The sequence below is a fragment of the Heptranchias perlo genome, chromosome 12 (genome assembly GCF_035084215.1).
Source record: "Heptranchias perlo isolate sHepPer1 chromosome 12, sHepPer1.hap1, whole genome shotgun sequence".
Taxonomy (NCBI): Eukaryota; Metazoa; Chordata; class Chondrichthyes; order Hexanchiformes; family Hexanchidae; genus Heptranchias; species Heptranchias perlo.
The window spans coordinates 2886823-2904835 of NC_090336.1; the positions used below are offsets into that span (position 1 = coordinate 2886823).

At 48.9% G+C, this 18013-nt stretch overlaps 1 protein-coding gene across 1 annotated transcript in view; it reads right to left on the bottom strand.

Annotated features, from left to right (window-relative positions):
- Positions 1–18013, bottom strand: part of LOC137328116 (mucin-6-like) — a 553886-nt gene that overhangs the window by 374480 nt on the left and 161393 nt on the right. The window contains exons 10-11 of the mRNA XM_067994296.1: positions 3269–3406; positions 2248–2412 (exon numbers count right to left, since the gene is read on the bottom strand). Coding sequence (XP_067850397.1) covers positions 2248–2412; positions 3269–3406 — 303 coding nt within the window. The remainder of the gene's footprint in view (positions 1–2247; positions 2413–3268; positions 3407–18013) is intronic.

Sequence of the window (18013 nt, forward strand, 5' to 3'; positions counted from 1 at the left end):
ATGAGCCACAGTTTTTTCCAACTCAACACTGGGAAGACTGAAGCCATTGTCTTCAGTCTCCCAACACAAACTCTGTACCCGTGCCACCAATTCTAGCCCCCTCCCCAGCCACTGTCTCAGGCTGAACCACATTGTTTGCTAGCTTAGCATCCTAGTCAACCCTGAACTGAGCTTCTGAGCCCATGTCCTCTCCATCGCAAAGATCGCCTCTGTAACATCAACTGTCTCCGCCTGAGCCTCAGCCCATCTGTTGCTGAAACCCTCATCCATGCCTTTGTCTCCTCCAGTCTTGACTATTTCAATGGTCTCCCATTCTCCACCCTCCATAAACTACAGCTCATTCAAAACTGCCTTTAATCCTATCCTGCACAGTCTTGCTCGCCAATCACCCTTGTCCTCACTGATCTACGTTGGCTCCCAGTCCCCTAAAACCTCAAATAAAAAATGTTCATCCTCATGTTCAAATACCTTCAGGAGGGCCCCGCCCCTCCCTACCTTTCTAACCATCTCCAGCCCTACAAACATCCCTCCTCCCCCCACCCCCAACTACTCCCCGCAAACTTTTCGTTCCTCTGGAACTGGCCCCTTCTACATCCGCCCTTCCTTTGCCAACCATTGGCGGCCATGCCTTCGGACACCTAGGCCCCACACCCTGGAATTCCCTCCCTAAACCCCTTCACCTTTCTACCTCCCTTGTCTCTTTCAAACCTCCCTTAAAACCCTCCAATGACCCTTCCTACTACCTCCTTCTTTGGTTTGGCATCGATTTTTTTTTCTGAATCTGACTCTGCTGACCTTGACCATGTGAAGATGCTTCCCACAGCTGTTGTCAGGTAGGTGTGACCATCCCTACAACTATGGTGTCTGGCCTTTTGGTGAGTGCGACCAATCAGGATTTGCTGGTTGACGGTCATCCTGACTTGCGTCCTTTCATGCAGTACCAGTGAAGCACGACACGTCTTGGTTGCATGCTTCTGAAGATCCATCCAGCGGGCCTTCACCCTTATCTGCGACCTCTTGCCTGCTGCTACGACCTACCTTGAGAGCTCGAACCCGCCCGCACACTAACGATCTGCCATAGCGAGACCTGATCACTGCTGTCTGCAGATACAGGTGGATGCACCTCTTGTACATCCTGACCGACACATCAGGGAATTCCCATTGGGAAACCCAGTGATATCTGTGATAGTATTGTGAAGAAAATAAATCATTTGGCACAAAGGCCAGGTGGGGGGGGAAAAAAAAAGCAAACACCATTTTGAAAAATGGGCCAATTTTGAAAAATCTGACCTCTTAAATTGCTTGACCTGTTCTGCTCAGCCCCAAGCCATCCCTGACATATACTGATTGTTTTCAGATGTCATAGACATGGCGTGGCAGTGAGAACTGATGTGGGAGTCATCAGAATAGTGCTCCTTCTTATTTAAATATGCGACTGAAGGTCCCACCTGTTTCACACTGGAGCTTCTTCAGCTCATCCCGACCTGCTGGAAACGCACACTGTGGCCCAGAGTTACAGGTCTCGTCCATTTTTCCTCATTATGATGCCTCAGAAACAGGTGCCAGCAGAGTATTCCAATGAAGAAAACCAGGGCTTTCACTATTTTCCCTAGGGGTGATGCGCTGTTACTTGTGATTACTATCCCCTGTTTATGCACCCTGCCTTTTTCACTGGCATCCAGCACTATAAATCCATTAGACAATTCCAGATTCTCAGGGGATCCATGGACTCTATCTCCTCTTCCTCCTGTCACTCACTGTGCGTACACTGCTTTATTCTTCCTCCCGATGTATGTGCTGGTGTATCTCCAGCTGCTGCTCAATTCCATTCAGTTTGAGCTTGAGCAAACCCACCTCGAGACATTTCTTGAATTTGTGGTTGTCCCAGACACTCCCACATTATGCAAGTTCCACAGAATACTGATCTTACCTCTCCTGCCATACTAATTACCCACTGGCTGACAACTAACTCTTACTGATGGATCAGCCCAACTCTCAGTCACCACTCAACTCTCACTCAGACCGAACTCCCTCTTTCAGTCCGTTGCTTCTCGCTCAGGAGCTCTCACAAATCAAACTTCATATCGAACCCTTGCAGCCAGGATAAGCAGCAAACGCTCAGCCCAGTTTGGGCTGGATTCAAACCCATTGTCAGAGGCAATTCCGCCCAATTACTTCACCCATTCGAAACAAACCTGAGTTTTCACAAAGTTCAGCTACGAAGGAAGCTTTGTTTTAGCCACTTACATTTGAACTGACTAAGGGAGCATGGGTCTGGATGTTTGTCGATCACATGTTTACAGTATCCACCAACGTGCCAGGAGCTGACAAATATGGCAGCAATCCCCTCTGAGATTTCCAAACTGCTCTTGAAATCGTCCTTAGAGTCTCCGTTGAAATTACCACACAATCCTGCAAGAGAATAAGTGCTGGACGTTTATTGGCCCGATCCTTCACCAAGTGAGATTGGTCACTGCTGTGTGTTGCTGCAGCATGTTGGAGACCAGCACACAGCGTCGCGCTCTGGTGGGAGGTGCGTTCGTGACCACGGTCTTCTGTAAGACGATGGCCAGGAATTTCCGCTGCACCTCTGGCGGAGTGGCGGACTGGAGACAGCTCCGAGGGAACCCCTGGCCAATCTCTCCGAAAAGTAGCAGTTGACAGAAAACCCGGAGCTCTCATCGCTGGGGAGACCTGAGGGCCGAGCACTGAATGGGTGGGACCCAGAAGCCCATTGCCCCTACAGTTACCCGCTTCTACCTTAACACAGTGTCCAATGAAACTCTGTGGGCCACCCCCAAGCTCCCAAACCCCTGACGAGGAATGACCCTCAGTGTATGCATCTGTAAATACTGTGAGAAAACAAGCAAACATTCTCCACAAGATAAATAATTATAAAATGGAAACTGTAACCCTTGATCCAAATCTACAAAACTTTTTAATTAAAATTATTACCAATTTAAACTAATTTAAAATGAGTGTCCTGAGTCTTACTCAACGTCATTGTATAATTAAAATCAGTCCACTCTATCTGGTAAAGCTGACGTGTGACTCCAAACCACGAGGAATGTTTCTGTTGCTGATTGAAGTGACTCGCCCCTCCCCCACACACTCTCTTGAAATTCAAATTATAATGGGCTCAAGAAACACGGTAAGAGCTGAGTCAGGCGAGAAATGAGGTGAATCCCGAAGCTCTCTCTCGTTTTTGAAGAGCCTCCTAGCGGCTGTGTCATTGGATGTTGTCGAGGAACAATAATATATCTCTTACCATCTGTGGTGTCAAAAAACCTCATCTGTACAGTAACGTACACCTGGAAAACTGGACTGAAGTACACCTGCATCTTCAGGCCGAACCTGGTGGACATCTGGACGCAGCTGACGGACTTTCTCTCAATCTTAATGCCGGCTGAAAGAAAATTAAAGCCCGTTTCACCTTGTGTGATGAACAAAGAAGAAGGGAAGGGACACTAGATTTCCCAGTAACTGTGATTAAATCTTTAGACTCAGGAGGGGAGGCAAAGGGATCACAGTATTGCACGACAGCAACAATGTGCCTGGTCATGCCGTGGAGTGGTGGGAACACATTTGGTTTCCCCTCTCCCCATTCACCAGTGTTCCTGATCTCAGCCACCCTGCCGTGAAGAGCTGAAAAGCTTCATCCAGCTGCCTCATTCAGAGGCAAGTGAAATTCCAGGCAGTTCTCGCACATAAGCAGTGATGGGAGAGGCCTGGGAGCTGAACACAGGCAGCTATGGAGCTAAAGGGCAGAAATTCCAATCAGCAAAGTTCACCGACAAACTCTGAACACACCGGTACTGCATTCTAGTGTGTGTGCGGTATTTTTACACAGGTTTTAAAATAAATGGGTTAATGCCTGCCTAAAAACAGGGTACAGGAATGTAGAACAAGAGTGTTAGAGTGTGTATATTAAATGTTATCAATCAGAATTTCTACCCTAAAGAGAAGGAATCACCCAAATGTCAGGGAGGAGTGATGTGTAGCACTGTCAAGAGAGGAGTGATGTGTGTATATAGGGGAACATGGAAACTAAAGAAAAAGGCATTCTCTAAGTATATAGACAATAAAGGGGAGGATGATGAAAGGGAATATGAAGAGGTGAGGAAAGAAGCCAAAAAACCAATTAGAAAAGCAAAGAGGAACGACGAGATTAAATTATCAAGGAATATAAAAAGAAATAGTATTCTACAAACACATAAATAACAAAGAAAAATCAGAACAGGGATAGGGCCATTAAGGGAGGCACAAGATAAACTCACAGGGAATGATAGCAAAATGGCAGAAATATTGAATAGTTACTTTGCCTCAGTATTTACCAGGGAGACTAACAAGGTGGGCAGGAGATTAGAAGAAGAGATCGGAAAAGATATTAAAACATTTAAGATAGAAAGGGGGGAGAGAATTGATAAACTAATCAAACTTACAAAGGATAAATCCCCTGGTCTGGATGGATTGCATCCGTGCATTTTAAAAGAAGTCAGGGAGGAGATAGCAGAGGCACTATTAGATATATATATAAATTCACTAGAAATGGGAATAGTGCCAGAGGACTGGCGGACAGTTAATGTTATTCCTATATTTAAAAAAGGAGACAGAACAAATCCAGGGAACCATAGACCAGTTAGCTTAATGTCAGTGACAGGAAAGATAATGGAATCTTTACTCAAAGATGCAACAGAAAAACATCAAGAGAGCGAAGATATAATAAAGAGGACTCAGCACAGATTTCAGAAGGGAAAGTCTTGTTTGATCAACCTTACTGAATTCTGTGAAGAAGCAACAGAAAGAGTAGACAAGGGTAATGCAATAGATGCAATATATTTGGATTTTCAAAAGGCATTCGATAACGTACCGCACTGTATGCTTATGGCTAAGGTCAGAGCAGTCAGGGGACTGGTAGCAGAATGGAAAGCAAGTTGGCTACAAAACAGAAAACAGACAGATTTTTTTTTTATTCGTTCATGGGATGTGGGCGTCGCTGGCGAGGCCGGCATTTATTGCCCATCCCTAATTGCCCTTGAGAAGGTGGTGGTGAGCCGCCTTCTTGAACCGCTGCAGTCCGTGTGGTGAAGGTTCTCCCACAGTGCTGTTAGGAAGGGAGTTCCAGGATTTTGACCCAGCGACGATGAAGGAACGGTGATATATTTCCAAGTCGGGATGGTGTGTGACTTGGAGGGGAACGTGCAGTTGGTGTTGTTCCCATGTGCCTGCTGCTCTTGTCCTTCTAGGTGGTAGAGGTCGCGGGTTTGGGAGGTGCTGTTGAAGAAGCCTTGGCGAGTTGCTGCAGTGCATCCTGTGGATGGTACACACTGCAGCCACTGTGCGCCGGTGGTGAAGGGAGTGAATGTTTAGGGTGGTGGATGGGGTGCCAATCAAGCGGGCTGCTTTGTCCTTGATGGTGTCGAGCTTCTTGAGTGTTGTTGAGCTGCACTCATCCAAGCAAGTGGAGAGTATTCCATCACACTCCTGACTTGTGCCTTGTAGATGGTGGAAAGGCTTTGGGGAGTCAGGAGGTGAGTCACTCTCCGCAGAATACCCAGCCTCTGACCTGCTCTTGTAGCCACAGTATTTAAGTGGCTGGCCCAGTTAAGTTTCCGGTCAATGGTGACCCCCAGGATGTTGATGGTGGGGGATTCGGTGATGGTAATGCCGTTGAATGTCAAGGGGAGGTGATTAGACTCTATCTTGTTGGAGATGGTCATTGCCTGGCACTTGTCTGGCACGAATGCTACTTGCCACTTATCAGCCCAAGCCTGGATATAGTCCAGGTCTTGCTGCATGCGGGCACAGACTGCTTCATTATCTGAGGGGTTGCGAATGGAACTGAACACTGTGCAATCATCAGCGAACATCCCCATTTCTGACCTTATGATGGAGGGAAGGTCATTGATGAAGCAGCTGAAGATGGTTGGGCCTAGGACACTGCCCTGAGGAACTCCTGCAGCAATGCCCTGGGGCTGAGATGATTGGCCTCCAACAACCACTACCATCTTCCTTTGTACTAGGTATGACTCCAGCCATTGGAGAGTTTTCCCCCTGATTCCCATTCACTTCAATTTTACGAGGGCTCCTTGGTGCCACACTCAGTCAAATGCTGCCTTGATGTCAAGGGCAATCACTCTCACCTCACCTCTGGAATTCAGCTCTTTTGTCCATGTTTGGACCAAGGCTGTAATGAGGTCTGGAGCCGAGTGGTCCTGGCGGAACCCAAACTGAGCATCGGTGAGCAGGTTATTGGTGAGTAAATGCCACGTGATAGCACTGTCGATGATACCTTCCATCACTTTGCTGATCATTGAGAAAAGACTAATGGGGCCGTAATTGGCCGGATTGGATTTGTCCTGCTTGTGGACAGGACATACCTGGGCAATTTTCCACATTGTCGGGTAGATGCCAGTGTTGTAGCTGTACTGGAACAGCTTGGCTAGAGGTGCAGCTAGTTCTGGAGCACAAGTCTTCAGCACTACAGCCGGGATGTTGTCGGGGCCCATAGCCTTTGCTGTATCCAGTGCACTCAGCCGTTTCTTGATATCACGTGGAGTGAATCGAATTGGCTGAAGACTGGTTTCTGTGATGGTGGGGATATCGGGAGGCGGCCGAGATGGATCGTCCACTCGTCACTTCTGGCTGAAGATGCAAACACTTCAGCCTTGTCTTTTGCACTCACGTGCTGGACTTCACCATCATTGAGGATGGGGATGTTTGCAGAGCCTCCTCCTCCCATTAGTTGTTTAATTGTCCACCACCATTCACGACTGGATGTGGCAGGACTGCAGGGCTTTGATCTGATCCATTGGTTGTGGAATCACTTAGCTCTGTCTATAGCATGTTGTTTCTGCTGTTTAGCATGCGTGTAGTCCTGAGTTGTAGCTTCACCAGGTTGGCACCTCATTTTTAGGTACGCCTGGTGCTGCTCCTGGCATGCTCTTCTACACTCCTCATTGAACCATGGTTGATCCCCTGGCTTGTTGGTAATGGTAGAGTGAGGAATATGCCGGGCCATGAGGTTACAGATTGTGCTGGAATACAATTCTGCTGCTGCTGATGGCCCACAGTGCCTCATGGGTGCCCAGTTTTGAGCTTCTAGATCCGTTCTGAATCTATCCCATTTAGCACGGTGGTAGTGCCACACAACACGTTGGATGGTGTCCTAAGTGTGAAGACAGGACTTCGTCTCCACGAGGACTGTGCGGTGGTCACTCCTACCAATACTGTCATGGACAGGTGCATTTGTGACAGGTAGATTGGTGAGGACGAGGTCAAGTAGGTTTTTCCCTTGTGTTGGTTCGCTCACCACCTGCCGCAGGCCCAGTCTGGCAGCTATGTCCTTCAGGACTTGGCCAGCTCGGTCAGTTAACATGGTTTTATGATAGGGAAATCATGTTTGACAATCTATTAAGAGTTTTTTTGAGGATGTAACTAGCAGGGTAGATAAAGAGGAACAATTGCATGTGGTGTATTTGGATTTTCAAAAGGCATTCAATAAGGTGCCACATAAAAGGTTGTCACACAAGATACGGGCTCATGGGGTTGGGGGCAATATATTAGCATGGATAGAGGATTGGTTAATGGACAGAACACAGAGAGTAGGGATAAACGGGTCATTTTCAGGTTGGCCGACTGTCAATAGTGGGCTGTCGCAAGGATCAGTGCTTGGGCCTCAGCTATTTACAATCTATATTAATGACTTAGATGAAGGGACCGAGTGTAATGTATCCAAGTTTGCTGACGATACAAAGCTAGGTGGGAAAGCAAGCTGTGAGGAGGACACAAAGAGTCTGCAAAGGAATATAGACAGATTAAGTGAGTGGGCGAGAAGGTGGCAGATGGATATAATGTGGGGAAATGTGAGGTTATTCACTTTGGTAGGAAGAATAGAAAAACAGAATATTTTTTAAATGATGAGAAACTATTAAATGTTGGTGTTCAGAGGGATTTGGGTGTCCTCGTACAGGAAACACAGAAAGTTAACATGCAGGTACAGCAAGCAATTAGGAAGGCAAATGGTATGTTGGCCTTTATTGCAAGGGGCTTGGAGTACAAGAGTAAGGAAGCCTTGCTGCAATTGTACAAGGCTTTGGTGAGACCTCACCTGGCATACTGTGTACAGATTTGATCTCCTTATTTAAGGAAGGATATACTTGCCTTCGAGGTGGCGCAACAAAGGTTCAGTAGATTAATTCCTGGGATGAGAGGGTTGTCCTATGAGGAGAGATTGAGTAGAACGGGCCTATACTCTCTGGAGTTTAGAAGAATGAGCGGTGATCTCATTGAAACATAAGATTCTGAGAAGGCTTTACAGGGTCGATGCTGAGAGATTGTTTCCCCTGGCTGGAGAGTCTAGAACTAGGGGGCATAGTCTCGGGATAAGGGGTCGGCCATTTAGGACTGAGATGAGGAGGAATTTCTACACTCAGAGGGTTCTCAATCTTTGGAATTCTCTGTGCCAGAAGACTGTGGATGCTCAGTCATTGAGTATAAGGCGGACATAGATAGATTTTTGGACTCTAAAGGAATTAAGGGATATGGGGATCGGGCAGAAAGTGGAGTTAACATAAGAACATAGGAAATAGGAGCAGGAGTAGGCCATACGCCCCTCGAGCCTGATTCAACATTCAATAAGATCATGGCTGATCTTCGACCCCAACTCCACTTTCCCGCCCGATATCTGTCTATCTCAGCCTTGAATATATTCAATGACTCAGCATCCACAGCCCTCTGGGGTAAAGAATTCCAAAGATTCACAACCCTCTGAGGGAAGAAATTTCTCCTCGAAGATCAGCCATGATCTTATTGAATGGCGGAGCAGGCTCGAGAGTGCCATATGGCCTACTCCTGCTCCTATATCTTATGTTCTTACGTTCACATACTGTTTGGATAATAAAAGTCTAAACAGGACAGAGGAGCGAAGGGATCTGGGGGTACAGATACACAAATCACTAAAAGTAGCGACACAGGTAAATAAGGCCATAAAAAAGGCAGAGGGTTTATTTCTAGAGGGATAGAATTGAAAAGCAGAGAAGTTAAGTTAAAGTTGTATAGAACCTTGAGACAGAGGCTATGGAGAGGATGCAAAATAGATTCACAAGGATGATACCAGAACTGAGAGGATATCCTTATCAGGAAAGGCTGAACAGGCAAGGACTCTGTTCTCCAGAAAAGAAAAGACTGAGGGGTGACCTGATAGAGGTCTTTAAGATAATGATAGGGTTTGATAGGGTAGAGAAAATATTTCCACTTGTGGGGGAGTCAAAACTAGAGGTCATAAATAGAAAATAGTCGCTAATAAATCCAATAGGGAATTCAGGAGAAACTTCTTTACCCGGAGAGTGAATAGAATGTGGAATGTGCTACCACAAGGAATGGTTGAGGCAAATAGGAGAGATCCATTTAAGGGGAAGCTGGGAGAAAGGAATAGAAGGATATGCTGATAGGGTTAGATGAGGTAGGGAGGGAGGAGGCTGGTGTGGAGCATAAACACCAGCATAGACCAGTTGGGCCGAATGGCCTGTTTCTGTGCTATAGACTCGATGTAACTCGACGTTTTAATATTGAAAGTACAGCAATCCAATAACACTCCCACATATTCAGAGATCCAAAATGCAGAATAAAATATATGTGAGAGCAGATAATTGTCCATCCGATGGCCACACGACATCACTCCTCTCTGACGGTGCGACTCATCACTCCTCTCTGACAGTACTACTCATCACTCCCCTCTGACAGTGCAACACATCACCCCTCTCTGAGAGTGCTACTCATCACTCCTCTCTGACGGTGCTACTCATCACTCCTCTCTGACAGTGCAACACATCACCCCTCTCTGAGAGTGCTACACATCACTCCTCTCTGACGGTGCTACTCATCACTCCTCTCTGAAAGTGCGACACATCACCCCTCTCTGACGGTGCAACACATCACTCCTCTCTGACGGTGCAACTCATTACTCCTCTCTGATGGTGCGACACATCACTCCTCTCTGACGGTGCTACTCATCACTCCTCACTGATGGTGCTACACATCACTCCTCTCTGACGGTGCAACTCATTACTCCTCTCTGATGGTGCTACACATCACTCCTCTCTGACGGTGCAACTCATTACTCCTCTCTGATGGTGCTACTCATCACTCCTCTCTGACAGTGCTACACATCACCCCTCTCTGAGAGTGCTACACATCACTCCTCTCTGACAGTGCTACTCATCACTCCTCTCTGAAAGTGCTACACATCACTCCTCTCTGACGGTGCTACACATCACTCCTCTCTGACAGTGCTACTCATCACTCCTCTCTGACGGTGCAACTCATTACTCTTCTCTGATGGTGCGACACATCACTCCTCTCTGACGGTGCTACTCATCACTCCTCTCTGACCGTGCTACACATCACTCCTCTCTGACAGTGCTACTCATCACTCCTCTCTGACAGTGCTAAACATCACTCCTCTCTGACAGTGCTACTCATCACTCCTCTCTGACGGTGCTACTCATTACTCCTCTCTGATGGTGCTACACATCACTCCTCTCTGACAGTGCTACTCATCACTCCTCTCTGACGGTGCTACTCATCACTCCTCTCTGACGGTGCTACTCATTACTCATCTCTGATGGTGCTACACATCACACCTCTCTGACGGTGCTACTCATCACTCCTCTCTGACGGTTTTACTCATCACTCCTCTCTGACGGTGCTACTCATCACTCCTCTCTGACGGTGCTACTCATTACTCATCTCTGATGGTGCTACACATCACACCTCTCTGACGGTGCTACTCATCACACCTCTCTGACGGTGCTACTCATCACTCCTCGTTGACGGTGCTACTCATCACTCCTCTTTGACAGTGCTACACATCACTCCTCTCTGACGGTGCTACACATCACTCCTCTCTGAAAGTGCTACTCATCACTCCTCTCTGACGGTGCTACTCATTACTCCTCTCTGATGGTGCTACACATCACTCCTCTCTGACAGTGCTACTCATCACTCCTCTCTGACGGTGCTACTCATCACTCCTCTTTGAAGGTGCTACTCATCACTCCTCTCTGACGGTGCTACTCATCACTCCTCTCTGACGGTGCTACTCATTACTCCTCTCTCATGGTGCTACACATCACACCTCTCTGACGGTGCTACTCATCACTCCTCTCTGACGGTGCTACTCATCACTCCTCTCTGACGGTGCTACTCATCACTCCTCTCTGACGGAGCTACACATCACTCCTCTCTGATGGTGCTACACATCACTCCTCTCTGACGGTGCTACACATCACTCCTCTCTGACGGTGCGACACATCACTCCTCTCTGACGGTGCTACTCATTACTCCTCTCTGACGGTGCTTCACATCACTCCTCTCTGACAGTGCTACACATCACTCCAATCTGACAGTGCACTCATCACTCCTCTCTGACAGTGCTACTCATCACTCCTCTCTGAGAGTGCTACTCATCACTCCTCTCTGACGGTGCTTCACATCACTCCTCTCTGACGGTGCTACACATCACTCCAATCTGACGGTGCTAAACATCACTCCAATCTGACAGTGCGACTCATCACTCCTCTCTGACAGTGCTACTCATCACTCCTCTCTGACAGTGCTACTCATCACTCCTCTCTGACCATGCTACTCATCACTACTCTCTGACAGTGCTACTCATCACTCCTCTCTGACGGTGCTACTCATCACTCCTCTCTGACGGTGCTCCTCATCACTCCTCTCTGACGGTGCTTCACATCACTCCACTGACGGTGCTAAACATCACTCCTCTCTGACGGTGCTTCACATCACTCCTCTCTAACGGTGCTACACATCACTCCTCTCTGACGGGGCTACTCATCACTACTCTCTGACGGGGCTACTCATCACTCCTCTCTGACGGTGCTACTCATCACTCCTCTCTGACGGTGCTACACATCACTCCTCTCTGACGGGGCTACTCATCACTCCTCTCTGACAGTGCTACACATCACTCCTCTCTGACAGTGCGACTCATCACTCCTCTCTGATGGTGCTACTCATCACTCCTCTCGGACGGTGCTACTCATCACTCCTCTCTGACGGTGCTACTCATCACTCCTCTCTGACGGGGCTACTCATCACTCATCTCTGACGGTGCTTCACATCACTCCTCTCTGACAGTGCTTCACATCACTCCTCTCTGACAGTGCTACTCATCACTCCTCCCTGACGGTGCTTCACATCACTCCTCTCTGACGGTGCTACTCATCACTCCTCTCTGATGGTGCTTCACATCACTCCTCTCTGATGGTGCTACTCATCACTCCTCTCTGACAGTGCTACTCGTCACTCCTCTCTGACGGAGGTTCACATCACTCCTCTCTGACAGTGCTACTCATCACTCCTCTCTGATGGTGCTTCACATCACTCCTCTTTGACAGTGCTACTCATCACTCCTCTCTGACAGTGCGACACATCACTCCTCTCTGATGGTGCTGCTCATCACTCCTCTCTGACGGTGCGACTCATCACTCCTCTCTGACAGTACTACTCATCACTCCTCTCTGACAGTGCAACACATCACCCCTCTCTGAGAGTGCTACACATCACTACTCTCTGACGGTGCTCCTCATCACTCCTCTCTGAAAGTGCGACACATCACTCCTTTATGACGGTTCAACACATCACTCCTCTCTGACGGTGCAACTCATTACTCCTCTCTGATGGTGCGACACATCACTCCTCTCTGACGGTGCTACTCATCACTCCTCTCTGATGGTGCTACACATCACTCCTCTCTGACGGTGCAACTCATTACTCCTCTCTGATGGTGCTACACATCACTCCTCTCTGACGGTGCAACTCATTACTCCTCTCTGATGGTGCTACTCATCACTCCTCTCTGACAGTGCTACACATCACCCCTCTCTGAGAGTGCTACACATCACTCCTCTCTGACAGTGCTACTCATCACTCCTCTCTGAAAGTACTACACATCACTCCTCTCTGACGGTGCTACACATCACTCCTCTCTGACAGTGCTACTCATCACTCCTCTCTGACGGTGCAACTCATTACTCTTCTCTGATGGTGCTACACATCACTCCTCTCTGACGGTGCTACTCATCACTCCTCTCTGACCGTGCTACACATCACTCCTCTCTGACAGTGCTACTCATCACTCCTCTCTGACAGTGCTAAACATCACTCCTCTCTGACAGTGCTACTCATCACTCCTCTCTGACGGTGCTACTCATTACTCCTCTCTGATGGTGCTACACATCACTCCTCTCTGACAGTGCTACTCATCACTCCTCTCTGACGGTGCTACTCATCACTCCTCTCTGACGGTGCTACTCATTACTCATCTCTGATGGTGCTACACATCACACCTCTCTGACGGTGCTACTCATCACTCCTCTCTGACGGTGCTACTCATCACTCCTCTCTGACAGTGCTACTCATCACTCCTCTCTGACGGTGCTACTCATCACTCCTCTCTGACGGTGCTACTCATCACTCCTCTCTGACGGTGCTTCACATCACTCCACTGACGGTGCTAAACATCACTCCTCTCTGACAGTGCTTCACATCACTCCTCTCTAACGGTGCTACACATCACTCCTCTCTGACGGGGCTACTCATCACGACTCTCTGACGGGGCTACTCATCACTCCTCTCTGACGGTGCTACTCATCACTCCTCTCTGACGGTGCTACACATCACTCCTCTCTGACGGGGCTACTCATCACTCCTCTCTGACAGTGCTACACATCACTCCTCTCTGACAGTGCGACTCATCACTCCTCTCTGATGGTGCTACTCATCACTCCTCTCGGACGGTGCTTCACATCACTCCTCTCTGATGGTGCTACTCATCACTCCTCTCTGACAGTGCTACTCATCACTCCTCTCTGACGGTGCTACTCATCACTCCTCTCTGACGGGGCTACTCATCACTCATCTCTGACGGTGCTTCACATCACTCCTCTCTGACAGTGCTTCACATCACTCCTCTCTGACAGTGCTACACATCACTCCTCCCTGACGGTGCTTCACATCACTCCTCTCTGACGGTGCTACTCATCACTCCTCTCTGATGGTGCTTCACATCACTCCTCTCTGATGGTGCAACTCATCACTCCTCTCTGACAGTGCTACTCGTCACTCCTCTCTGACGGAGGTTCACATCACTCCTCTCTGACAGTGCTACTCATCACTCCTCTCTGATGGTGCTTCACATCACTCCTCTTTGACAGTGCTACTCATCACTCCTCTCTGACAGTGCGACACATCACTCCTATCTGACAGTGCGAAACATCACTCCTCTCTGATGGTGCTGCTCATCACTCCTCTCTGACGGTGCGACTCATCACTCCTCTCTGACAGTACTACTCATCACTCCTCTCTGACAGTGCAACACATCACCCCTCTCTGAGAGTGCTACACATCACTACTCTCTGACGGTGCTACTCATCACTCCTCTCTGAAAGTGCGACACATCACTCCTTTATGACGGTTCAACACATCACTCCTCTCTGACGGTGCAACTCATTACTCCTCTCTGATGGTGCGACACATCACTCCTCTCTGACGGTGCTACTCATCACTCCTCTCTGATGGTGCTACACATCACTCCTCTCTGACGGTGCAACTCATTACTCCTCTCTGATGGTGCTACACATCACTCCTCTCTGACGGTGCAACTCATTACTCCTCTCTGATGGTGCTACTCATCACTCCTCTCTGACAGTGCTACACATCACCCCTCTCTGAGAGTGCTACACATCACTCCTCTCTGACAGTGCTACTCATCACTCCTCTCTGAAAGTGCTACACATCACTCCTCTCTGACGGTGCTACACATCACTCCTCTCTGACAGTGCTACTCATCACTCCTCTCTGACGGTGCAACTCATTACTCTTCTCTGATGGTGCTACACATCACTCCTCTCTGACGGTGCTACTCATCACTCCTCTCTGACCGTGCTACACATCACTCCTCTCTGACAGTGCTACTCATCACTCCTCTCTGACAGTGCTAAACATCACTCCTCTCTGACAGTGCTACTCATCACTCCTCTCTGACGGTGCTACTCATTACTCCTCTCTGATGGTGCTACACATCACTCCTCTCTGACAGTGCTACTCATCACTCCTCTCTGACGGTGCTACTCATCACTCCTCTCTGACGGTGCTACTCATTACTCATCTCTGATGGTGCTACACATCACTCCTCTCTGACGGTGCTACTCATCACTCCTCTCTGACGGTGCTACTCATCACTCCTCTCTGACGGGGCTACTCATCACTCCTCTATGACGGTGCTACTCATTACTCATCTCTGATGGTGCTACACATCACACCTCTCTGACGGTGCTACTCATCACTCCTCTCTGACGGTGCTACTCATCACTCCTCGTTGACGGTGCTACTCATCACTCCTCTTTGACAGTGCTACACATCACTCCTCTCTCACGGTGCTACACATCACTCCTCTCTGAAAGTGCTACTCATCACTCCTCTCTGACGGTGCTACTCATTACTCCTCTCTGATGGTGCTACACATCACTCCTCTCTGACAGTGCTACTCATCACTCCTCTCTGACGGTGCTACTCATCACTCCTCTTTGACGGTGCTACTCATCACTCCTCTCTGACGGTGCTACTCATCACTCCTCTCTGACGGTGCTACTCATTACTCCTCTCTCATGGTGCTACACATCACACCTCTCTGACGGTGCTACTCATCACTCCTCTCTGATGGTGCTACTCATCACTCCTCTCTGACGGAGCTACACATCACTCCTCTCTGATGGTGCTACACATCACTCCTCTCTGACGGTGCGACACATCACTCCTCTCTGACGGTGCTACTCATCACTCCTCTCTGACAGTGCTACTCATCACTCCTCTCTGACGGTGCTACTCATCACACCTCTCTGACGGTGCTACTCATCACTCCTCTCTGACGGTGCGACACATCACTCCTCTCTGACGGTGCTACTCATTACTCCTCTCTGACGGTGCTTCACATCACTCCTCTCTGACAGTGCTACTCATCACTCCTCTCTGACGGTGCTACTCATCACACCTCTCTGACTGTGCTACTCATCACTCCTCTCTGACGGTGCGACACATCACTCCTCTCTGACGGTGCTACTCATTACTCCTCTCTGACGGTGCTACTCATTACTCCTCTCTGACGGTGCGACACATCACTCCTCTCTGACGGTGCTACTCATTACTCCTCTCTGACGGTGCTACTCATCACACCTCTCTGACGGTGCTACTCCTCACTCCTCTCTGACGGTGCTACACATCACTCCTCTCTGACGGTGCGACACATCACTCCTCTCTGACGGTGCTACTCATTACTCCTCTCTGACGGTGCTTCACATCACTCCTCTCTGACAGTGCTACACATCACTCCTCTCTGACAGTGCTACTCATCACTCCTCTCTGACGGTGCTACTCATCACACCTCTCTGACGGTGCTACTCATCACTCCTCTCTGACGGTGCTACACATCACTCCAATCTGACAGTGCTACTCATCACTCCTCTCTGACAGTGCTACTCATCACTCCTCTCTGACAGTGCTACTCATCACTCCTCTCTGACGGTGCTACTCATCACTCCTCTCTGACAGTGCTACTCATCACTCCTCTCTGACAGTGCTACTCATCACTCCTCTCTGACCATGCTACTCATCACTCCTCTCTGACAGTGCTACTCATCACTCCTCTCTGACGGTGCTACTCATCACTCCTCTCTGACGGTGCTACTCATCACTCCTCTCTGACGGTGCTTCACATCACTCCACTGACGGTGCTAAACATCACTCCTCTCTGACGGTGCTTCACATCACTCCTCTCTGACAGTGCTACTCATCACTCCTCTCTGACGGTGCAACACATCACTCCTCTCTGACAGTGCTACACATTACTCCTCTCTGACGGGGCTACTCATCACTACTCTCTGACGGGGCTACTCATCACTACTCTCTGACGGGGCTCCTCATCACTCCTCTCTGACAGTGCTACTCATCACTCCTCTCTGACCATGCTACTCATCACTCCTCTCTGACAGTGCTACTCATCACTCCTCTCTGACGGTGCTACTCATCACTCCTCTCTGACGGTGCTACTCATCACTCCTCTCTGACGGTGCTTCACATCACTCCACTGACGGTGCTAAACATCACTCCTCTCTGACGGTGCTTCACATCACTCCTCTCTAACGGTGCTACACATCACTCCTCTCTGACGGGGCTACTCATCACTACTCTCTGACGGGGCTACTCATCACTCCTCTCTGACGGTGCTACTCATCACTCCTCTCTGACGGTGCTACACATCACTCCTCTCTGACGGGGCTACTCATCACTCCTCTCTGACAGTGCTACACATCACTCCTCTCTGACAGTGCGACTCATCACTCCTCTCTGATGGTGCTACTCATCACTCCTCTCGGACGGTGCTTCACATCACTCCTCTCTGATGGTGCTACTCATCACTCCTCTCTGACAGTGCTACTCATCACTCCTCTCTGACGGTGCTACTCATCACTCCTCTCTGACGGGGCTACTCATCACTCATCTCTGACGGTGCTTCACATCACTCCTCTCTGACAGTGCTTCACATCACTCCTCTCTGACAGTGCTACTCATCACTCCTCCCTGACGGTGCTTCACATCACTCCTCTCTGACGGTGCTACTCATCACTCCTCTCTGATGGTGCTTCACATCACTCCTCTCTGATGGTGCTACTCATCACTCCTCTCTGACAGTGCTACTCGTCACTCCTCTCTGACGGAGGTTCACATCACTCCTCTCTGACAGTGCTACTCATCACTCCTCTCTGACAGTGCGACACATCACTCCTATCTGACAGTACTACTCATCACTCCTCTCTGACAGTGCAACACATCACCCCTCTCTGAGAGTGCTGCACATCACTACTCTCTGACGGTGCTACTCATCACTCCTCTCTGAAAGTGCGACACATCACTCCTTTATGACGGTTCAACACAT